Here is a 24,652-nt window from a genome sequence, read left to right on the forward strand (position 1 = left end):
AGTAAACTGTCATGTTTATTGCTGCCAAAAAACAAGTTAAACACATTTGGACAGTGAAGGAATGTCAGGATTCTTGCTCAGAAAAAGGATCAACATGCTCTGAAGTCAGAGTTCCAGTCCACAAAAACTTTTTTTGTAACAAAATATCGATTTCTGCTGTCCCTGTATCGATACATTATTAGCAAACAAAATATCACGATACTACACAGTATTGATTTTTCCCCCACCCCTAATGGCAACGTGAGAGCAATAATTTGGAAAACGATTCGTGCTCAACACTACCCAGCAGCTGTCTCTGCTCCCCTCACAGATTTCTGAGTGCCCTTTCAACTGATGGATGTACTACAACCCTAAGCTCCATCAACAAGAGCATCAATTACTGCTTTGTTAGCTACATTTAACTACATTTTTTATAGAAAAAAATACACTGCTCAAAAATCTTAAGGGAACACCTGATCATCACAGTATAAGTTAGTCAGTTAAACTTTAGGGATATCAATCTGTCCAGCAAGGATGCATAAACTATTGTGAGTGGATTCTAAATGCTTTGGTGTAAATGAAAATAACAACAGGTACAGTATAAAATCATCAGCAAGACTGTCACGGTCCTGGGTCGGTGACTCAGTGGTTTTGTATTTTTGAATTATTATATAGTTTCTGAGTTCATGATTTGTCCCTGCTAGTCTCCTAGTTTTTGTCTCAGTATTTCTAGCTCCCTAGTTTTTTAGTATTTGCTGAGTTCAGGTTTTGTTATGTGCCTTCCCTGTGTTCCGTGTTGTGTCTAGTCTGTGCCTTCCTGTCCCACATTTCAGGTTCATTGTGTTAAGCTTACATGTCTTGAGTTCAGCCTGTGTGTTTCCTGTTTTACTTTGATGGTCCTGGTCCTTTGTCAGTGTAGTCTGATTTACTTCCTGTGTCTCGTTATGTCAGATTAATCCCAGCCGTGTGTTCCTCCTGTTATGCATTCCTGCCTCGTTACCTGGTGTGTATATAGTGTGTGCTTTCCTTTGTTCAGTTTGATCGTCTGCGTTTCCTCCTGCATGTTATCATCCTCTGTGGTTCCTTTGGATTACCTCTGTCCTCGTGTTTCCAAGTTTTCTAGTTTCAGGTTTGCGTTATCTTAATGCTTAGTTTTGGTTAGTTTTCTCTGTGCCACCTGTTTGTACTTTTGTTCAACCATCAATAAAGGCTTTTGTTATCATCCACCTTCGTCTCAGTTTGCCTCCACTTGGGTCCTCAGCCTCATTCCTTCCATGCCAACTGCCCCGGCAGACGTGACAAAGACAACCTCCAACAAGAGATCGTCGTTCTCTCCTTGTCCCCCTGACTCAATTTTCTTTCGTTTTTTGTTTTCAATAGGATCCTTGTCACTACTGGTAGCATGAAACAGTACCTGTAGTCCATTCAAGTTGAAGAAGTAGTCTGGCTCTTTTAGAAAGGCACATAGGGTTTTCTGCATCTCCTAATACAGTCTCACAAGTGTTCAGGAGTAGCAAGAGACATGAGAAGAGCTGGGCAGGGATATATACATGCATTAACCCTGAAGCTGGACCAGTATGTACTTCTTTGTGTGAGCAGGGCATCATTACCAGAGCCCTCCAAAATGACCTCCAGTGATCTACTTGTGCATGTTTCCCAACAACATGTCAGAATCAGATGCTATAAGGTTGACATTAGTGCCCTTTATCAGGCCCTGTGCTGACAGACCAACACCATATAGTTTGAATGGCATTCGCCAGAGAACACCAGAACTGGCAGGTCTGCCACTGGTGCTTCATTCTCTTGTCCTATGTGAGCTCGTTAGCTTACCACTGTATGAAAATGCTTCTCTACAAAGCTAAATGCACAAGAATAATATAATTCTTCACAGTGAATTGACTGAATCTTGATTCAGAAAAACATCTGTGTGGAAGATTACAATAATCCAGCCGTTTGATGTCTGAATCAAACATAATACTCTTTATAGTGTCACATAAATGCCATTTTATAAGGCCAGTAGAAAAGCTTGCCTTGAGTATAAAGTATAAACTGTTCCTCTCTCCTGAACTTCCTTTCTCAGAAGGTTAACGTGCGGCTGTCAGTCTGAAGCTTCACATCCACTAATCTCAAAGTACTTCAGAGCACATTCTCTATGAAAGTCAGCGGGTATGAACAAGTGCACGCTCACACACATATGCTACTTACTCTTCAGCCTGGATAGAGTCCACTGGAGCCACATAATTACTGGGAATGTAGCCGCTGCCACCGGTAGTGAGGGAGCGAGCATCCCACCAGTCCCCTTCACTGAAAGACAAAAAGAGGAATAGGGTGAGGAAAGGAGAACATTTATACAACTTCATTTTATATGAGCTGACATGCTCTGGTCCACTCACTTGTGCAACATATATAGAACTCTATAATCCCTATATAAGTTTAAAATTAAGAAACAGCTAAAAGAAATGCACGTTATCAAAGAACAGCTCAATGAGTTCAGGAGAGCATATTTTAGCCGCTGAAGTAAGAACATAATGACGATATAATAAAGAGGTATTTTTTTGAAGGTGTATATTATTATTTCCTCATCATCATGAACTGGGAAAGAGGGCTTTTACTTATGCTGCCCCTTTCACATGGAACATGATGCAAAAAGACTGGAAGATAGCAGATCTTATTTCATTAAATGCTTTTAAGTCCAGATTGAGAGAGCCAGAGAAAAATGTTTTTAAAATGTAATTGTTATTTATAATATGTATGTAACTTTGTAATTTCAACGTGTTGTCGCCTCTTGGCCAGGACTCCCTTGCAAAAGAGGTTTTTAATCTCAATGGGACTTTTCCTGGTTAAATAAAGGTTAATAATAAAAAATAAAAAAATCAGAAAACACGTTATAAAAAGCTGAAGCTGGTCCTGATGTTTCCTAACGAGACGAGGAAGAAACTGAGATTCTGGGTTCATCCAATCCTCATGAGAAGGCAGCAGCAAGGAGACTTTCATGGTTTAAACCAGGAGTTCGAGTTAAAGCACCACATCTGGAAAAAAATTCACAGAGGCTGAGGTGAAATAGTACTATACTAATAATTATAATATATTATAATAATTCAACCAGGCTGCATTTTGAGCTACAAGTACACTCGTTGCCAAATGCAGTCATCTGATTGGTCAGTTCTGTTTATTTAGACCTAAAAAATCTGAAAACTTGAGCTTGGCTTGGCTCAAAAAATGAAGTGTTCTATAATGTTCTACTAGAAATAATCTCCAAGGACAAGCACTATATCCCCCAGTCCTCTGAAATGTTTGTTGAAAAACTACTGCTGGCCTCCAAGTTCTTAATTAATAATAAGCAATCAATTGTAATCAAATAATAATTAAAGTTCTAAAACAGACGTCTTGATATGAAGACTATAATGTCAAAAAGGAATTTGACATTAATAACGTCCTGCACTATAGTTTCATAAGTAGCTAAATCAATAATTTTGACCCATATTAAAAATATAAAGACAAAGTATGGAGATCACAAAACACTGAGAGGTGGAATCACACCAGTAGTTTAGAGTTTCAGATTGGATTTGCCAACAAAAGTAAAAATGTACTGTAGTACAGCGGTCCCCAACCCCCCGGCCTCGGACCGGTACCGGTCCATGAGTCGTTTGGTACCGGGCCGCGAGAGTTGAGGCTCAGGTGTGAAATGTATGGTTTTCAGGGTTTTTATCGGTTTTCAGCGTTATTTTGTTATCGTTTTTATCATTAACTCGGTTTTCCTGGGTCTTTTCACGTGTGTTATGAATAAATCTTCTTTTTTCCGTACCAGTACTAGTTTTATCCGCGACACCTTAAAGGCCGGTCCGTGAAAATATTGTCGGGCATAAACCGGTCCGTGGCGCAAAAAAGGTTGGAGACTGCTGCTGTAGTATCTAACAATGTACCCTTCGTCTCTCCATCTCTGTGCTAAAACCGTGCCTCACTGACATGCTGTACCACTCTGCACTTATTACTATCATGTCCCTTACACACTGGGAAGGAATGGCTTTAGATGTGTGTGAGTTTATCTATGCATGAGAGAGACGGTTATTAGACAGAGAAAGAGACAGAGAGAGGGGAGTGGAGGAAAGGGGAGGAGCGCAGAGGCGTTGCTGAGCCTTCATTTATTCTGAATAAAGCCATGATGAGGATTGCCTGGGGACGACATCCCAGGCAGAAACAGACACGCTTCCCTTTGTTCAGAGGGGATCCCTTGGGAAGGGAGGGAGAGAGGCACACATGAAGTCTCAACAATAAACCTTCTGAGGGTAAAAAGTATGCAGCAGTAAGAGGATGTGTTTTTCTGTGTAATGTCGATATGTGTGTTTGCATGGAACCGGGGAGGCATAAACAGACGGGGTGGGGTGGGCCCCAGTCTGTCCCGCTGCCTCTTTTGTCTCCTGAAACAAACCCTTTAAACCAACTCTGCACCACCACAAAAAGACTGAAAACAACAACGAGAGTAAACAAGGAACCTCCCTCCTGTCTCCAAATGGATTCAAATCCTCTTTCCCTGTGGTGACTGCTGATGAGAGTATAATTAAATACAGCACTGTGTCGACTGAGACGAGTGGTACAGACGGCCATTCACACCACAGCACGTTTATTCATAGCCTGTGGTCGGATCAGAACAATTCAAGTTGAATTTACTAATAGTGTAATCGTGTAGTGTAGGATTCTTTTTCTTTATTATGTCTGATGAAGCTACACAATAACACGCTCAATGGTGGCTTACAAAAAACCTGAGCTGAAGGGAGTGGCTTCTAAACATTCAGAGATGTTTCCTTTAGGATGCCATCATGTAACACAAAGGAGACACATTGCCTTCTGTCAGCTGAGACTCTCCCAGAACTAGTTTGTTGCCCAGGCAGGCGGGGGCATCTGTTAGTCACTGCCAGCTCTGACAGGCTAGAGCAGACGAAGGCTTTAGGCAATTTTACTGCCTTTCTCCACCAGGGGTCAGTGTGGGCAGCTGAAAGGAGCCCTGACCATACTTGAGGCGTGGGTGGATGGAGAGAGGTGGAAAGGAGAGAAGTAAGGGAGTAAAGATATAGCAATCTATGTTTCATGCTGGGGAGAAAGACATACAGAAAGGAGGAAGAGGAGGGAGGTTGGGGCTTTAATGACACTTTTTTCCTGCTCTGGCTGGAGCCCTGGAAAGGCCGAGGTGTGTTGTGGAATGTGCAAGACAGCGGCTAAGTGGGTGTGGCGAGAAGGAAGGCTAACCTTGTTGTGCCATAAGGCACTCATGTATGGACAAGAGGCTGAAAATGAAAATGAATCAGAAGAAAACTCACATGGGAACTGCATTACCTTTTAACAATAGAGGCTTGTGCTTGTTTATAATATAGTATCAGTAAGACCACCAATACAAACATCCATGTTACTAAAATTAGCAGCACTGACTCACTTCTACAAGGAATCACGGGGAATTTGTGAACTTCTTTCCCATTTTTGACCTAAATTTAGTCTCTAAGGTTTATATAGATTGCTCCACCGTTAGAATTTACTTAGAATTTTCTCTGAAACCAAAAAGATAAATTTGTGCAATTTCCACATTATTTCTAACAAACTACTTCAAGCTGCTGCCCGATTAATTTGACAACCCATATTAGCATGTTGATTTATTTATATTTATCAAGGACAATGGAAATCAAGATTGTAAAAGCCAAAAGCTGAAAACTTAGCGGTCCACCCTCTTAACTCAATATGGTCACTCCAAAACCAGTGGGTGACAATTACCATTTATATACATTGATCTCAGTCAGGGAAAGCAAGGTAGCACTACTTGCCCAGTGAAATCAAAAAATAAACATCAATTTCAAAGCAAAAGATTTCTTTCCCTTTGCATCTCAAACAGCGCTCTTCATCATAGCCTGTCTCATCTCTCTCCGTCTCTTAAAAATTACTGCCATATTGTTGTCGCTGGAAGCAGCCTTAACTCTGAATGACTATGAGTCCAGTGAAATCTGAAGTGTGTCTCATTTCTGCTGGTGTATCTGTCCTGATTTAAGCTTGTCACAATGTAAAGTCAGCAGCTTTTTCTGGTGTCTATGTGTGAGCATTGTGGATAAACCTCTCGTATTTGACAAGAAACTGATAAGAGACAAGAGACTAGCGAGGTAGACAAGCTGCTGCTGGCTCTGCTTTCACTGCTCTGAGATCAGTTACCATCTGCACCTACTGTTAGCAAGTAAACAAGCTTCTGTGATTTCTCATCTTTGCATATAAGTTTGATCTTATTAGCCTTATAAGGAAAACTGAAGTCAATATCAGTGTTATACACTATACAGTGTTATATACTAGATTGATAGAAACTTTGTTTTCATGGTTGCATTCTTCTTACAAGTAATAAACCCAACTTTTCTCTGAAAAATAAATATTCAATTTTGAAATCCAGCAGCAATATACCAGCAACATAATACTGTCACTCCACTGTGTTCATGTGCTTAGAAATCACAAAACTAACAGCAACACTCACAGCCTACTGTTTAATTCTGAAACTATATGGGTCCCCTCTGCAGTGCTATTCTGCACATGTACTGAGCAACCTTATTACAATGAAATGTGAAGGAGAACAGGGTCACAGCGCAGTCCCAGCAGTGTTCATGCTCTCCTCAAATGTCAGCGCACTGCCGCAGGAACCCAAACAAACAGAGGCAGGCTGAGATGCAGCCGGATGCAGACACAAAGACAATGAAAACCATCAAGGATAGTTAAAGAGCTGGCAGATGATTGTGGCTCTTTTCTTGTTCAGTTTCTCACACACACACACACACACACACACACACACACACACACACACACACACACACACACACACACTTTGCTGCAGTTCTGCTGACTAGCAGAAAGGCAAGCCAACATGACTGTGGGTGTAACCTAGGCACTTCCTGTTCAGAAGGAAGTCTTGAAGTTACACTACACTCATCACTGCTGGTTGGAGATCCTGCTCCACCCTCTGTAAAATCATGACTGTCATATTGCTTGTTCAAGCCACCACTTTTACCTCATGTGAAAGGCTCTGCACCCTTTAATGCCATACCCTATGAAAAGCTGCTGCCAATTCTGGCTTTCTCAACCAGCTACTGTGGTCTTAGGTCTTATTTCATGGTTTGAATAATTGAGTTTTCAACGCTGAGGTTGCCAGAGCAGAACACAGCTTTTATGTTTCACAAACTGAAGCAGTAAAGCAGGCTTATTTTGGGCTCTTTCCTGCTCTACATTATGAAACCAAAACATTTCTTTTTCGTGTACAAGCTGCCACTTCCGACTCATCTGAAAACTTGTCTGCACCTCTCCAAGTAGCTAGCGCCATCTTCTCGTAGACTTGCATTTCTCCTGAGTGTGGACAGACTGATAAGCAGCTGCAACTTACGTGCTGTTGATAATCTGGAACCTCTCTCCCTTCTTGAAGCTGAGGTCATCTTCTGTCCGTGCCTCGTAGTCATAAAGTGCCACAAAGAGGGTGACTCCTGCAGGAGGGACCAAACCATAGTGTCAGCGCTAGGAGGATTAGCAAGAAAATCAAGTTTAAAATTACACTCTGAACTGAAATGAGCTGCAACAACAGCTCCTTCACAATGAGGATAAAGGAACAACTGTGTGAAGCACATTGTATGGTAGCAGATCTTTTTAAACTTTTAAAATCAGAACAACATGACTTTTTAGATGCAACTCCTAGAAGGTAAAAATTAAAGATCTTGTACAAGAACTTCAGCCGAATGGGTGAAGACAAAAGCAGAAAAAATGGAACTATTTGATTGATTGTATACTATTGTATGGTACTAAGGAGGTTCTTAAAATATATTAAAACTATTTTTTGGTTGGCAGTTGGAACTGTTTAGCCTGAGGTAGTAGAGACTGACTGTACATACACTAGGATAGGTTCTGCTGTAGCTCCGTAATGTCCGTTCAAAGCTTTTTCTAACATAGTCACGATCCAAATCCTCTTTAACATGTTCAGTGTTGATGAGACTCCTTCTACACACAAGTACTGCCGTCACTTTCTGTGTATATAATCAAGTGCTCTTTGAGGATAGACTGTTAGAATGTTTAGCCCTTAACTCCCTTCGCAGCATTAATTTCACCGATAACCACAAAATGCTGAAGATTCTTGAAAGAAGATCAAGGAGGAGATACGATGCTGCCAACCATGGCTAAATTGGAAAGAGCGATGGACAACAGCACCGTCCATCTTTCCAGAGAGACATTGATCGATTGCACTGGGTTGAAGTCCAATGACTAAATCAGAAACAGACAAAAACGAGCTAAAAAGATACAAGTTCAGTTTCTGTACAATCATGGTGTGTGGTGGATGTGAATACTGGATCATCTGAAAGATAAAACATAAACATTGAAATATCAGATAGAAACCTTGTTTTATAATGGTTTCAAACCATCAAACCGACACGTCAGACACAAACTAAATCCACCAGCTTCCTGCAGTTTACCACAAGTTATATTTATGACCTTCTAATACCTTTGTTAATGCCACTATGGTTAAGCAATTTGACAAAGCAATAATATTTGGTTCATGTAGTTCATTGCAGGCTTGCCCATGTCCTTGTCACCGTGGAAATCTTGTATGTAGGCTATCAATTTAGGCTAATATGTTAGAGCTGCTTGACCTGGAATTGCTGCTTTTCACTGATTTGATTCCTTCTGTGCCAGGATCGAAACCCTTGAGCAATATTTTGAGATTAATTTTAAATTGTAATGTTAGAAGAAAAAGCTGTATGTTGATTCCTGCTTCTCAGGTCTTAGCATTCTGAATATTTGAAGACCTGATTTACCAGTTAAGTCCTTATTTTTAGATTATTGTCTTCATCTTTTTAAGGATTCGGGAAGGCTTTTAGTCTAAAAGAACCAGCGAGTCTTAATCATACAGATCACGTTTACTCTGTGACACTATATGCTTTATATTTGTAGACTAACTTTTGCAGAATCAATATTCTCCTCCACCAGTTTTGTTAATTTACCTCTTATCACAGATGTAAGAAAGAACAGTATCCTTTAAATATCTATCTCAGCACTGTTTTCTGACCCTTACACACCTTTTATAGAATATGTTATTGGATAACAGGAGGTCAACAATAAAAAGAGACTAAGGAAGAAAGAAATTCAAACTGGTACAGTAATAAAAAAGCAATAGAAGAAACAATCAAAAAGGCATTTTGTCTAGACACTGGCTCAGTCAAATTCTGGCAACATTGTGACATGGAGTGATCTTTGCTTACCTTTAATTGAAGCTAAAACCCACACAGAACTGCTAAAACTGCTACAAGATAGTTTCAAAGTGTTGGCAAAAGTTCAAAATTGACCTTACAAGCCAGAGCTCCTGCTTGCCTAAAGCAAATCCACCACTTCAATTAGATAAAGCTGACAGTAATGTGAATGTAGCAGCAGGGCAGCCAAAGGTCTGACATTGAATTGTCCAGTGACAGAAGCTTGAATATGGACTTACTTCAATCCAGCCTGACTCCCATCAGACTGGCTAAAACTCGAGATAAAGACCAGTGGCCTGCAAAACCTTTTCAGCCATGCCAGCATTATCTCAACGACTCCACACAGACAAGACTGAAAACATCAAGCTGGCTGAAATAGAGCAGAAGTTGTTGTTTTCCCTTTCAAAAGCCATTACAAAGTGACTTTTATGAACAAATCTCGAATGCCTTTCTGCTTCTCTGTTTGTCACACCAAACTGCAATAATCCTGACAACAAGGCAGGTGTTGTGGAAAGTTCAACTGGAAAACCTCGCAATGTGTGAAACGAAAGCAGTTATGTAATGCTTTCAATGTCCAAATAACGATTCTACTGACTGGGACTGAGTCAAATGAATGCAACGACTTGGATAAGTGAGAGCAAAACAACCTGCTTATACAATATGAGTACTTATTAATACAGTGTGAAACCCTTACTCTGTCTTTACACTGTATTTGTAATGTTACTTATAACAGATACAACTTCGAAATCTAAAGTTGTTAACAGTAACATCTGAAAGGTTGAAACATCATTTTTATAACAGGCTTTACATGGCAGAATCTGTAATCTAGCTGTGTTTGTATTTTCTATAACATTTTACCACAAATAAAACAGATTAAACAGTTACCTCCTCCTAACCTGCTGATATCATTAGCTGCTATTAGCCCATTCTGCATCTATTAATGTGGGTATATAATGCTTTGATATTTGCTGAGTTTACCCATTTTTTGGTTAACATTACATAAAGCAGAAAATGATACTTGAGGTAATTTACAAACAACCCCATAATTTGTACAGAAAAGTAGCTGTAGCTCGATTGCACCATCTGGAGCACAGTTGAACACACATGCGAGTGGCATAATATGGCAAGTTGGTAACTACTTTGTGAAATACATTGATGGAAAGTTTTCCTCTTTCAATATTAGGTGAACATACTTCACGTAGATATGCAGAGAAAAAGCAAAAATCTAGTTCTGGTAAGTTATAGAAAGAAAATTGTTTTCTGCTGACTTTTTAGTGGATATATATAATGTCACTTACAGAGCGTGATATTTTATTAATTTCAACATATTGGCGGATGTTCTTTTTTCTTGAAACACATAAAACATAAAGGTAAGTGTAGTTCTTTATTGTTCCAAACACATATGCCACCAACAAGGAAGCCCTCTGGTGGACAAGCTATACAACGTCAACACACATAACATAGTTGAAGGGTGTTTCTTATTTCTTCTTTTTTTTAATTTAATGGCTATTACTGATACTGATAGACTGACAAACAGATAATATCAAACAGACCATTTTTCAATGCTATTTGAATGATTGTCTTTCGCCAATTAAAAAACTACTGCGATGACGGAGATACCTCTTATGGGAGGTTAAAGTACAGACAAGAACATGTAAACAGCCATACGTTACCATACGCATGCACGCAAAGCTCCTGAAAGTTGAACAAGAAAGTTGGTCTTTGAACTGGAATTTATCTTAACGACAGACAAAAACTTCTCTGATTATCTGGATGCTCATCTTTCTTCCACCATTTCATCAACTGTAACTGTAATGATATTATCAATAACAAATGATGGCTCCAGTTATGAAAATAAGACCCCAAATCAAATATTATCTTTTAACAGCTCGGAAATCCAATTTTAGTTTCGCTCCATTTGTCTCGCCTCGTAACAGGTCTCAGGTCTGAGACGACAGCAGCTGTTTGATGCTGTGGAGTGTTTGACATATGAAAGCTGAACAGGCAATTCTTTAGAGTCCACTTACACCGGCTTGATAATTCAAGTAATTTCTCATCAGAGTCTCATCAAACGGATTCTTTGTCAGGAGGCAGCAGTGATATGAAGAGGCTTGTTGTGGCGCTCTGGGTGATGGAACTGCAGATAAAGAGGACCTGCTGTTACTTATGTGAAAAACCAACACAGATGTGAGAGGAGACCTTTAAAAAGAGTGTTTGATTGAAACACTCGAGTTCTCCAACCGAACAACATCAACAAAACCTTCAAGCCAGAACAGCTGTTTGTGGTGTTTGAATGTTCGATTAGGTCAGCAGAGGTGAGCGCCAACTATAAACTAGTTTATCGATCAGAGTTGTCTGTTGTGATGCCACTCAATTAGTTACATAAGACCATGGTACTAGCCGAAAGTTTCCATTTGGGGAGAATGACATCAGCAAAAGATCAACTGATCAATAAGATTTCAGATACCAGCTCCACTGAAGGGGCTGACTGGGGCTGAGGAGAATGAGCTAGGCAGCTGTGTTATAACAAGGCTTTAAAGGGAAGGCCGGCTTACATCCAAATTTCTCCCACCAGGAGAAAATTAAAGAGCTAAACCCCTCTCTGCTTCTCTACCACCGTGTGGATTTGGATTATACAGAGCAGAAAAATAATCCACACTTTCAGGGAGTGTTCTGCTAAGTTGAGTGGAAATGCAGAGTTCCTCTGCATAGCAGCCTGGACTCAATCAAACACAAAGGATATCCTGAGTAGGAATATTCCCTACCTAAACAATGAAACCGGCACACAAAGGCCGGTGCTAATGCCAGTCGGACATTCCTGACATGGCCGGGCTGGGGTCGGACTGTCGGGGTTTTTGGGATGTTATGGGAAGTCTTTAACAGCAAGAGAAACCCCTCTTAGTTTGCTTTTGCATATGGAGGCGTATGCCTGTGGGTGGCTGTGAGCACAACACTATTACTAGGCCCAGTCAGCACCTTAATTGTGTGGGACTGAAACAAAAAGAACTAACACTCACACTTCAGGCTGTGATGGAAATCCTTCCCGTCTTCTGTCAAGCAATAAAGAGTATTTTCTCCAAGAAATTTGTTATTTACTCCCTCTATGTTGCTTGTTTGCAAAATACCATTTGTCTCTCAGCAGCATTGTCCTCACACTTCACATGACAGGACTGCTCAGATGCGAAAGCAAAGATGGAACAAGGATATGATCAGTTTTCTGCTTCTCTTCTGCAGTGATTTTCTAAGGGAGAGTTGCTCTTTTTATATGTCACACTATTCCCAAATGGTAACTAACAACTACAAACACAGTCTAATCTGTTTGCCACTGAGCAGATCTGCAAAAGAAGCTGAATATAAAGGTTTTTTTGCCCTATATCACAGCAGTGGTGACAGGCAAGCTCTGCTCTTTGTTTTCCCATTCTGTTATCATCCAAGTCCAGGGATCAAAACTGGCTGTTGTGAGCAGAGTCATCAAAGTCTTGATACGCTTCAAATGAACTTGAATTGTCTGGCATCCTCATGGCAGAATTGCAGTGGGAAAGTGGTATTCTTTGTCCCACTTGTTAATGTTAATGATACAAAGAAGTTCAAAAGACACAATTCATGGAGATAATGGTGGCCAAGGGAGGCGTTTTCAACCCACAGTGAAAGGGACGACTTTTTGTCTTCCCTGTTAATGTGCTTTTAGAATTTAGAAAATATAACTTATAAAATATAACTAAATGCTTTTTAAAACTGAAGAGAGACATTGCAGTCATATTTGTTGGGATCCTAAAGTCTGAAGCACCGTTGGATTTTATACTTCACTGTTGTAAAAGTTCAATTAGCTTCAACTCTGACTTTGTTTGGCGTTGACCTTCCAATTCGCAACTAATAAGATCACAGCTGTCCACGATGTAACCCGTGATAAACTTGTGATAGATGAAAAGGTTATTGTCTCTGTGTTTGAGTCCTCAGAAGCCTACGACAACACCGTCATGTTCTGCCACGATCTTAGCTGGAACACTACAGCATCCAACAACAACACTAATACCTGTCGACAGACATACTAGAAACTTCAGTCAGTTTCCTTTGCAGGGTAAATTGGCATACCAGCACTGTGTTTAATCACAAATTTAGGGCAAAGTTTTAGAGCACATGAAAAAATGTTTTAATAAAAGATTTGGTAATTAATGGAGGGTTTATGACTGTACGGAGATGAAAGGAAATAACTAAGGCTTCATTTATAATTTAAAACTGAACCTAAACCTTTTGTGCATAGGTAAAGCACAGGTGTAGTGTAAGGACGGCACTGGTACAATGTAGGTAAGGTAAGGTGTAGGTACAGCACAGATAAAAACAGTCAAGGCGCAACAGGAGATGTATACATCTGTGTACTTGCCACAGCACTTGCCACTCACTTGTACACCACTTGCATTTAATCATCACTTATTGTTATTTTTTTCCCAGCCTCCCGACCCCAACCACCAGCAGGTTACGGCTGATTGATGTCCCTTCCTGAGCCTGGTTCTACAGGAGGTTTCTTCCTGTTAAAAAGGAGTTTTTCCTTCCCACTGTTGCCAGTGCTTGGACAAAGAGGGCCGTCTAATTTTCTCTGTATTACTGTAAAGTCTTTACCTTACAATATAAAGCTCCTTGAAATGACTGTTGCTATGATTTAGCCCTTTGTAAATATAATCACATTGAATTGAACTAAATTGAATTGGTAAAGCTCTGGATATTGATAAATCAACCTTAAGTACCAACGCTCTTTCATGTCAAAGTTGTTTAGACATGCGAGGTACCCTGCTGGCCTGCCTGTGCAGGTACATTCATTAGTACTGTGACAAAGTGGAAAACCCATCAAGATGAGGATGGCAATATAAATTAGGTATAAAGAAGGGAATTTTGACAGCACTGCTTAGTCTCCCTACACTGGGATCTTCAACAAATGGATCTACGTTTCTGAAGCTAACATGCACGTGCTCAGGGTTTATACCTCAGGGAAAAAAACCCTAATCAGGACAGGTCTTACAGCAAATGCTAAGCATACTGTATATTACTGTGCAATTAATATATATATATTGAATCGCTTTTCATTACTTTCACATTCAGAAATAAAAATTGTGATTCCTTTACCTGTTCCACCCCGGGTCCTCAGCGTTCCCGTGTGTGAGGAAGTGCTGACTCCCCCGAAGACGGTCATCCCCTGTCCTACAGGAGCATGGAAGTTGTTGTAGTTGGGGATGGCGGTGACCCCGAAGTTGGGGTAGTGCTGTGGCGTGGGGTCGGCCCCATAGCGGTAGCCCGCTCCCTGGGAGATGCTGTTGTCTCGGTCATCTGTGAGTTTGGTTGCCTCCTTATCCTTGCATTGCACACAGCCCATTATCTATAATCTGTTCACGACACAGAAACAAGAGGCATTTTTTGAGTTTGGATAATAACTGTTGACTGGAGTGACAGGTCATTAAAAACAAAATGACTGCAGCTAACCAAAAGAAACCCATCCAACTGATTATATAAGTAATAAGGAATGAAATGTAATAATGAGCAAGGGAAATAAACACGCTACAAGAGCCTTAATTCAGGCAATAAATAAAAATTATATACTTTCAACCTGATGGGTGGATCGATAGGACGAGCTGGAGAACAGAGCTTAGCCACACTCCACAACAAACAGAACTGAAGCCATCGCTCTGTTAAAAGGTTTTAGTTCACACCATTTTCTCTACAGCTGAGATCCTTCCACTGATTAGCACTCTGGTCTGAGACACGGGGACCTTTTTTTACATAGCCTGACATACAGCTTGGTCTCTGGATGAGTCACACAAACAGTGTTTCTCTTTTATGGCCAGGAAGAAAAACAGCTCCTATCACATTGACGGTGCGGAGGCACAGAGCCATGCTGTCAATGTCACCTCGTCAATCTTAATGGATAGCTGTAGGAGGATGGAGAGTCGGCGATTGGACGCTAGTTTTATCACAGAGCCTCCTAATCAAAGTCAGTAACAATCTTCACCTGTCTTTCATGTGCTCGAAGATTTCTGTACCTATAAATCTCAGTTCATGCATCCCTGCCTCTAGCTTACAAGTAAGATTGGTCAGTATTGAAAGCAGCTCACTCTTCTTACCCAATTTAGTATATTCCTAAATAAATAAATAAAAAACATCTAATTGTTTCCTTAAAGGAAAAAATCTATAAATATAAGACTATTGGAATGGAACATAAGAAAGAATGAGCAATAAATCTTGTCTCTCCTTGGAAAACAAAATCCTGATCAGGCCTTAAGCTCTGGCCTGTTACATGAAAATATATATTCACTTCCTGTTTCTTTTTAAACCCTAGTTTCCTTCTGTCTTTTGCCTCCAGTGACTGCAGAAAAGAATTTAATTTATTCACTTGTGAAAAGAGAATATTAAATAAGGAGTGTAGGATTCCCCTCCTTCTTCCCATGATCCATGATCTACAGCAGGGGTGGGGAACTCCAGGCCTCGAGAGCCGGTGTCCTGCAGGTTTTCGATGTGTCCTTGATCCAACACAGCTGATTCAAATGACTAAATTGCCTCCTCAACATGGCTTGAAGTTCTCCAGAGGCCTGGTAATGAACTAATCATTTGACCCAGGGTGATATCTAAAACCTGCAGGACACCGGGCCCTTGAGCTCTAGAGTTCCCCACCCCTGATCTACAGCAGCAAGTGGATCACAGATCATAGGAAGGAATATGAGTCTTCTATCAATCGATAATGTCCCTGATAAACAGGATACTGTGACACAGATAGACAGAACCACATCAATAACCATTATAGCCAACGACTAAGAAAAACTGCTGAGGATATTTAACTTTTCTAGGAGAATAATCTCTTGCAGTTTCAACGTGTCTCCCAGCATCACCTTCACACCCGATTTGATGTGAATTTTCCTCATCTGCTTAGACAGAGTGTCAAAAAACTTGTTGAGCACATTCATGTTGCCTAGGGGAAGAACCATTTTCACTTTGAACTGATAATGACCTTTCCACTGGTATTCTACCCCAGGACAAGTTTACACTGTCAGTCTTATTTTCATGCTTTTGTTGTTTCTGCTGTTCAGATACCAGGGTGCTTTGATACTGCCTGTCTTGTATCTCACTGAGGGTTGGATTCTGACAGATTACTGTTAGGTTTATACCTATCACTGTTCATGGATATGAAAAGTTAAAACTGACCAAACTGATCCGTGAGACTTGAAAGTGACAGTGAAGTGACTGTCTGAGCTCTAGAACAATGGACATTACAAAATTCACTTTCTTTCCTTAAGATCAGGGATGCCCAACTCGAGGCCTTAAGGACTGGTGTCCTGCAGGTTTTAGATACCACCCTGGGTCAACACACCTGAATCAAATGATTAGTTCATTACCAGGCCTCTAGAAAACTTCAAGACATGTTAAGGAGGTAATTTAGCTATTTAAATCAGCTGTGTTGGATCAAGAACACATCTAAAACTTGCAGGAGACGGGCCCTTGAAGCCTGCAGTTGGACAACCTCTGCTTAAGATGCTCTACCAGGCACGTACTGTGTCCGTGTTCAGTTGCAGCTTGTTTGCTGGTCTCTCTTCCTTCAGTTCTGCCTTCAGTAAGCAAAAATCATGCTCTTTTGGGATGAGATCAGGTCAATGAGTTGGTCATTGAAGTATATCCCATTTCTTTGTCAGTAGCCCTTAACAATGACACACCTCCTTTAACATCTCCTTAACTTCTCCTTCAAAACCAAAGAAGAAAACTGTCTATTGTGGTCTTTCAGGCCTTTTGGCGCTCTTGCCAGTACTTTTGAGAATGTATTAGATGGTTGATATTCCCAGTCAAAAATTTCTACTATTGGTCTGACGGTTGTTGTTGGTGTTGCGTTCCCACATAGCAGACAGGTCTGGCCCGGATGTAGTGTCAAGCCAGCACTGCTGGCTGACTTCTGGCATGGTACGTGTGTTATGTCATCCAAATAGGGGCCAGGCCTGGCATAGATGGCACTGTTTATGTGATGGCATGCCACAGCTGGCCCGATTGTAGTTTGGTTTATGTGGCCCAGGCTCATAGAAAACAGGTCTGGCCCAGATCCGGCATTAAGCCTTCTGACTGACTGGTGTCATGGCAGGATGTATGTCAACCAGATGTGGGCCAGGTCTGGCAATGATGACACTGTTTATGTTCCGATTTTCCTATTTCAGTTAAAAGACCCAAATACCACGTTGCAATACTATACTGCTATGGGCCAACATTTCAAACGCAGGTTTGACAGGTTTGTGAGTGTACACTTTTTCCAAAACGTAGTGAGGGTTTACTCATGTGTACCACCGGGTGGCTGTAACTCAGGAGGTAGAGCAGGTCATCTACTGATTGGAAGGTTAGTGGTTCGATTCCTGGCTCCTCCAGTCTGCATGTCAAGAGTATGAATGTAGTTAGGAAGCGCCCAGTTTAGAGAAAGTGTGTGAATTTGGCATGTTGTATAGAGCACTTTGAGTAATCCGGGAGAGTAGGAAAGACCTATCTAAGAATCAGTTAATTCAGTGTCTAAACAGAGTTTTGTCATGTTACTTTTGTACTATTATGTTCCGGCACATGTTGTTATTACATTGCTTGACACACATTAGGCTGACATCTGGGGCCAGAGCTGAAACTGTTCTGTGCCAGCACAGGGCCGTCATTCTTTGTGGTATGTGTGCCATGTGTAAGCACATTGTGTGGGCCAGATCCGGGCCATACCAATTTTGCTATGTGGGTTGATGTTGGTTTTTCAGAGTATGACCTCCTTCATTTGCATCAACATCTCTTTAGACCTTATGTATAAAATACCTGTAATCCCCCAAACAGTTAAATACTTTTATTATATCTTTTTAACTACGGCTGCAAGTCTGCATCTAAATTAAGTCTTAACTGTTTTAAAATCCAAAAACTGTACCTCGCTAATGACATCAAATCAATTTGGGAAGAAATTCCTGTGATAAAGATAGTTGCACCTTCCTAAGCTTTTTTTTTTACTGTTAAAGGGGATTTCTTCCTCTCTACTGTCACACGGGCTTCCTCACAGGGGATCATATCATTAATTTCACCCTAATATTGCTGGGCCTTTACCTTACAATAGAAAGTGCCTTAAGAAGACTGTTGTAAACAGTTGTTTTATAAATAAAATGGAATATTCAATCTATGCTTTCGCAATCATGTGGATGCTACATCGGTCCACCGTTATAAGGAGAGAGCTTCCAAGTGCTACCCTCTCCTGGGCTTGACTCTTTGTTGATGCCAGAACAGTGACTAACCATTTAGAACAGGTGCCTCATGCTGACTGACACACTGTGACTATTCTCTTTCAACATAATTATAGACCAGTCCCTCAGATGGCACCAAAGTGCAGACAGAGGCCGAAATGCCTGTCAAGACAATCAGAGGTTGTCACAGCAAGTGGAGGTGTAGAACAGAGACCAGTCTTACTGTAATATTGGTTTGCGTTTAACATCTTCGGCAAAGATATGCCTTTCAAACAAAGTGTTCTGTTTTACTCTTTGTTCTTTCTGTATTGTATTGTATTGTATTGTGTATTATTCATATTAATCAGAATCAGAAATACATTATTAATTCCAAAGGAAATTTTATGCTGTATAATGCCAGATATTATACAAAACACGAAGTGTGGACATCTTCGTTATGTAAGGATGAAAATCAGGAGTGGACAATACCCTTTTCATCCTCTGGCTGAACTTGAGCTGACCTATGCTAAAGCTATGAAACCAGCAGACAGAGTGAATAGAAGGCTATGCATGAAGAAGCAGTGCACCAGCACACTCTGTCAGGGGACGCTGTAATGATCAGTGACAGGACGCAGGGAAGGCAGGGAAGGCTAGGCGACAACAGCAGCAACACTACGCTCAGTGCGAGCCTGTAGAGCATCTCTAATCGTACGCTCCCAGCAGAAGCCAACATCAACTGCTGTGTATTCCGACCCTCTACATAACCCACACTTGGCAGAGGCAGAATCAGATTTTATAGAAGGGAAACCGATGTATTGATCCCTCTGAGCTGGATGGAAAGCTGTTCCTGCTGTTAAACGCTAATCTATGGAGGAAGGATGATGACAGATCAGGTCTATATTCCAGAATGGATGGCTTAGCATTACAGCTGGTCACACAGAGCTCGATGCTTTTGACACATTTTTGCTTCTGATTAAAGGCAGATAAAGAGCGATGACACAGAGAAAAATAGACTTGTAAATGCACCCAATGATGCACACACAGAGCATCTCTCAACATTAATATGCAATATGAAAGCACTATGAAGGCCCTGCTGTCACTCAGAGTGGTAGCAGAAGATACAGACAGCGTAAAGTCAGAGGATTGTTCTTCTATTCTACTTCACTCTGCTGGGATAGAAGCAGCCCTGGCACCTCTTAATTGTTTAGGTTACCTTTATGTTAAATATGTTAAAAGATCCTTTACATTTGAACTTTGCAGGCCGAGTGGGTGAAATAACGTTAATTTATTAAATTAAAGCAATTTTAATCATAGAAATCACAGCACTGTTTTAAGATAAACACATGTTTATTGTTGTAGTCATTAAAAAAATGAGAAAAATAACTTTTATAAATAATGGATAACCATAGCTTATGTGTTAGCCAGCTAGCAACAGCAATGAAAAACTTTACAAAACTGAATCTGCCACCAGGTATAAGTATCTCGTGGAAAAATGGTATATTGCCCAACACCAACATGAAGAAAAAGGCACTTACATTGGGCCTTTTTAGCTATATGTTGCTTTCCCCGTGTAGCTGAAATAGCAAACTATGGGATTCCTACTGAGCAGAAGAAAATGGTTGTCTATTTCCACTGGGTACTTTTTTATGCAGTAACTTTTTAATCTATTGGATGTTTATTGCAGTCAGCTGGTAATATATCCGATAGTATATCAGGTGCAAATGTCAGAAATGGGTTTTCCTCGAAGGAACTCGGAAACAGGGTGAGGAGCTCAGTCACTCAAGGGATTCAATTTCAATTTTATTTATATAACGCCAAATCACAACAACAGTCGCCTCAAGGCGCTTTATATTGTAAGGTAGACCCTACAATAATACATACAGAGAAATGTATTATGATATGGTACTACAAGGTCATTGAGATAAGATGGAGCCTGATTATTTAAGACCTTGTATGTGAGGAGCAGGATTTTGAATTCAATTCTGGATTTAACAGGGAGCCAATGAAGGGAAGCCAAAACAGGAGAACTATGCTCTCTCTTTCTGGTCCCTGTCAGTACTCTTGCTGCAGCATTTTGGATTAGCTGAAGGCTTTTCAGGGAGTTTTTAGGACTTCCTGAATATAATGAATTACAGTCGTCCAGCCTAGAAGTAATAAATGCATGAACTAGCTTTTCAGCGTCACTCTGAGAGAGATTTTTATTTCTAATTCTAGAGATGTTGCGCAAATGGAAGAAAGCAGTCTTACATATTTGTTTAATATGTGCATTGAAGGACATATCCTGGACAAAAATCACTCCAAGGTTCCTTACAGTGTTACTGGAGGCCAAGGTAATGCCATACAGAGTAAGAATCTGGTTAGATACCATATTTCTAAGATTTTCGGGGCCGAGTACAGTAACCTCAGTTTTATCTGAATGCTCAGAGACAAGTTGCTGTTCCTCTCCGTTGAAAGGAAAGTCTAGGTTGGTTGGGTATTTGGATAGAAGGCCTCCTAGAAACCTCCTCGCTGAGGTGTTTGGGATTATCAACCATTTAGGAACCCCCGGGCAGACAGAGGACACACTGTCCCTGTGATGACTTGGGAATGCCTAGGTATCCCTCCCACAAGAGCTATAAGCTCTGGCCAGCGACAGGGTGGTTTGGACTGCTGCACCTGTGACCAAACCTGAGATAAGCCATAGAAAGTGGATGGGTGAAAGGTTGGTGGTTGAACAGCTGTTAATTTCATTCAGGTTTAACGATCAATGTCTCATTTACCAGCTGTTCAAAAAAACTGCCAATTATTTTCATGCAGGCACGCTGCCTCTGGCCAGACGTTTGATGCCAGACGTTTGGTAGCTGACAGTTTTTGATGCTCCAGACAGACATAACAAGGCTCGTGGTGACAAATGAAAGAAAAAAAAAGTCTTTGTAACGTGTCAGTTAAAAATGAGCTTCAACAAGATCTTCAGTTCTCCTTGTTATGATTACTTTTTTTTATCCTATTCCGAGAGTACCTTCACTTCTTTGAACGATATTCCCTCATTAGGTATTTTATTGTTATCGAGCAGCCATGAAACTTTGTTTATGTTAAAAATATTTTTAGGCCACAATGCAATTATTCTGCTTTTCTTAAAACTCAAATCAATTAGACCAATCACTGATGCAATCGGATTGCTGGTTCCATGCTGAATGTACTCTGCGTTCCTCCAAAGACAGCCCTGTTTGTCTGGGGCCTTCCTCCATAGCCTGCTGCAGTGGGCCAGGCTCATCACTGACTGCTGTCTTTGAACTGAAGCCCCTTTCATCTCTTTCTTTTCCACTTCCTTCCCTCCTTTTCACACTGCCCTCTCCACTGATTAATTATTCCTCCTCCACAGAAAAAAAAAAGTCACCTGCTTGCCATAGGGGCTGTTTTGCTGTTTATTCCCTGCAGTCTCTCTTCTCCTCACCCAGAGTGAAGCAGGAGCTGCTATAGAGGTGCCTAATCACTGCCCACCACCAACACAAGGCACTTCTGCAAAATGTCTCTAAAATTTGTTTATTCAACGCAAATTATTTGCCTTTAAAATGAATCTTTACAAGAAAGCAATACAGTTCTCCACGTCCTTGCATGCTACACATCAGACTAAGCACCCCTTCTATATTTCATCCTTATTCAACATGAAATCAATAAACTCTTGGTGAAAATCCAATTACAGAGCAGAACATGACCAGTAGTGGAGTTGGATCTATAATTAGTTAACGCAAAAGGCTATTCATTGGATGGTCAAAATTCATTAGGCTCTTTAATTGGAGCCAAAGACCTAAAGCACCTAAAGATGTGAAGAGCATCATTAAAGGAGTTAAAGGAATGAATATAGATTAACTCGGTGTGAAATATGATTCCTGTTAAAGAAAAGATGGGGGGATAAAGGAGGGCACTGGGGGCTTTGACCAGAGGCACAACCAACCGTGCACTTGGGTAAATAATTCATTGGATGGCTGTGCAGGCCTGAAGGTATGTCACTGTGTTTGGAGGCATCCATTGAAGGCAGCGCTCCCTGACTGCATTCATATTTGATGGGGAGGTGATGGATTGAGGTTCATTAAAATCAGGAGAGGAGGGAGAAGGCTCTGAGTGGTTGAAGTAGATGGAGCTGGAGGACACAATGTTACATTAACCCCTGAGGGAAGGCTTTTTCCTTCCCCTTGAATACTGAAGGGCTTAGGTCAGATCCTAGTGAAACTGTCTAGACTAATGATTGAGAAGAAAGGAAAGTGGTGACTTCTCCAGAGCAAGAATGCGAGCTCCTGTACTTACTCAGTTTAAGGGAGAACAACAAGGAGTAGTCACTCTCTTTTAATGATGACTTATGAAGGAGTTGATAAAGGTAAAAGTGCCCACGACACAACACTCAAGGAACTGGAGTTACCTCCAAGAATGACTGAACTATTACTTTTATTTCTCTTATTTCATATTCCACACATAATTTATATAGGACGGGGATGTAAGCATTCAATAAGTAGAGCCAAACCTTGTGTTCTTCCTATTAGCCAATAAGGGGCAACTAGTTACAAAAAAGAAGTCATTCTTGAATAAAAGTCAGTCTCATTTAATTTATAACCTCACTATTCCCATTTTACTAATGAATTAGGATCTCAATCGCTACTTTTATACTCTTCTTTAATACTACTGAAGGTCATTATGGATTTTATAATACGATTTAGAGTCAGCTGGATAATCATGATAAAGCAGGGTATGATTTAGTGTGTGGCAACTTTGCTATTGTCAAACTGTAGAGGAGTGCACAGCACTTTCCCATTGATCTCTCACTCGTTACTTCTAGCATCAAAACATGAAGATGGCAACGGCCTAATTAGAAATATCAGGCTATAAAATAATTGTCATTTATATACGGTGTACATATTTAACATAATATAAGCTCATACTTAAAGCTGACTCTGACTGCAATCGCACCCTAATATTTCCTGCCTGCTGTGGTTAAATAAAGGCAAAAAGATGCTCAGGAGAGTTAGTGTAAACTCTCTAATCTGACCTACAGTTTATATAGAAATTGCACAGCCAGCAACAATAAAAGTCAAATTAAAGTGCGTTTGCATGAGCTATTTTTCTGCCCCCTGTTAAAAACATCAGTTCATGCGCATTAATACAGCGTGCAATTTCATGCAAATTCATTTTTAAGCTCCCTTGACAATGCTGACCTTTGAGGGAACACAGAGACCCAGAAAGTCTAAAATGTAGGAGGTGTCCGTGACAGCTATCTGACACCGCCCACAAGTAATATGAAGTCCCAACACGAAGCTGCTTGCACCACCTTTTTCTGCAGCTTGCACAGGTTGGTCACTGATCATTCAACCAAATGTTTAGTTTCTCACTGTTGTAGAACAGACGACACATCACAAAATAACTGTCCACTTCACATCATCTGTGCCCTGAATCAGAGAGACATAGAATCAGAGGTGGGCATGGAGTAATAATGCAGAAGAAAAGGATTACGGGGCCTGGAAGGAGGGCATGAAGCAAAGGAGGAAGAACGGTGGCTCAACCACTGGAGGAAGATGGGGGAGGCAAGTGTGAGACGGAGCTGAAGTGAAGGAGTGAGTCGACAGGGGGGTGGAAAAGAAGGTGGTGAGTGCTGAAATGAATAGACAGAAAGAGAGGAAAATATACGTGGGTGCAGGGGCTTGACAAAGGAGCAGGCTAATGATGGGCTCGGGCTGTCACATGCTGCGCCCGTCTCTGCTGGGGGAAAGCCTTGTCTCTGCCCTCGCAGCGTGCCGTCCCACCGCTGTCATGCAGCGCCCTGTGGAGGGAGGATGTCTGTGCTGGTCAAGGTCAGTCGCTCACACACAGACAGATGGAAGGATGTACTCCCAGGCCTCACTCCATCGCTTCCTGTCTGATTTATTGATATGTACACCAACTATAAGAGTACACCCCTAAACCTGCTTCTCACTAAAGCTGCAGATTACCAAATGCAACCTATCGGGCATAAACATGTGAGCAGCCTCCCGATTTAAGAAGCCAGGTCACTACACTTGAATCAACAGTTCAACCATAATATTTACGCAGCCTTAGTGTCCAGTCACTCTGCTTTTACTCTGCACAAGACTGTGTGAAGCTGTGAAACACTGTTCACTGACGAGGATCTAAGAATAGCCCGGCTGAATGCTCGGCAACCTTAGAGAGTTTATCAGTTATTTAACAGCCGCAATACTGTGTGGGGTTACTGAAAAGGTCCGGTTA

The 24,652-nt window shown here is 41.0% G+C and overlaps 1 protein-coding gene across 5 annotated transcripts in view; it reads right to left on the reverse strand.

The window, feature by feature from the left end:
- fynb (FYN proto-oncogene, Src family tyrosine kinase b) overlaps positions 1-24,652 on the reverse strand; it is an 88,889-nt gene that overhangs the window by 20,246 nt on the left and 43,991 nt on the right. For all 5 annotated transcript variants that reach the window (XM_085248067.1, XM_085248064.1, XM_085248068.1 and 2 more), the window contains 3 exons: positions 14,343-14,599; positions 7,376-7,472; positions 2,185-2,283 (listed from right to left, as the gene is read on the reverse strand). In XM_085248067.1, coding sequence (XP_085104193.1) covers positions 2,185-2,283; positions 7,376-7,472; positions 14,343-14,589 — 443 coding nt within the window. In that variant the 5' untranslated portion in view covers positions 14,590-14,599. The remainder of the gene's footprint in view (positions 1-2,184; positions 2,284-7,375; positions 7,473-14,342; positions 14,600-24,652) is intronic.

Source organism: Mchenga conophoros, linkage group LG15 (genome assembly GCF_057382185.1).
Source record: "Mchenga conophoros isolate Kocher_MC1m ecotype Shallow Benthic linkage group LG15, M_conophoros_male_GT1.1, whole genome shotgun sequence".
In the NCBI taxonomy this organism is placed as follows: Eukaryota; Metazoa; Chordata; class Actinopteri; order Cichliformes; family Cichlidae; genus Mchenga; species Mchenga conophoros.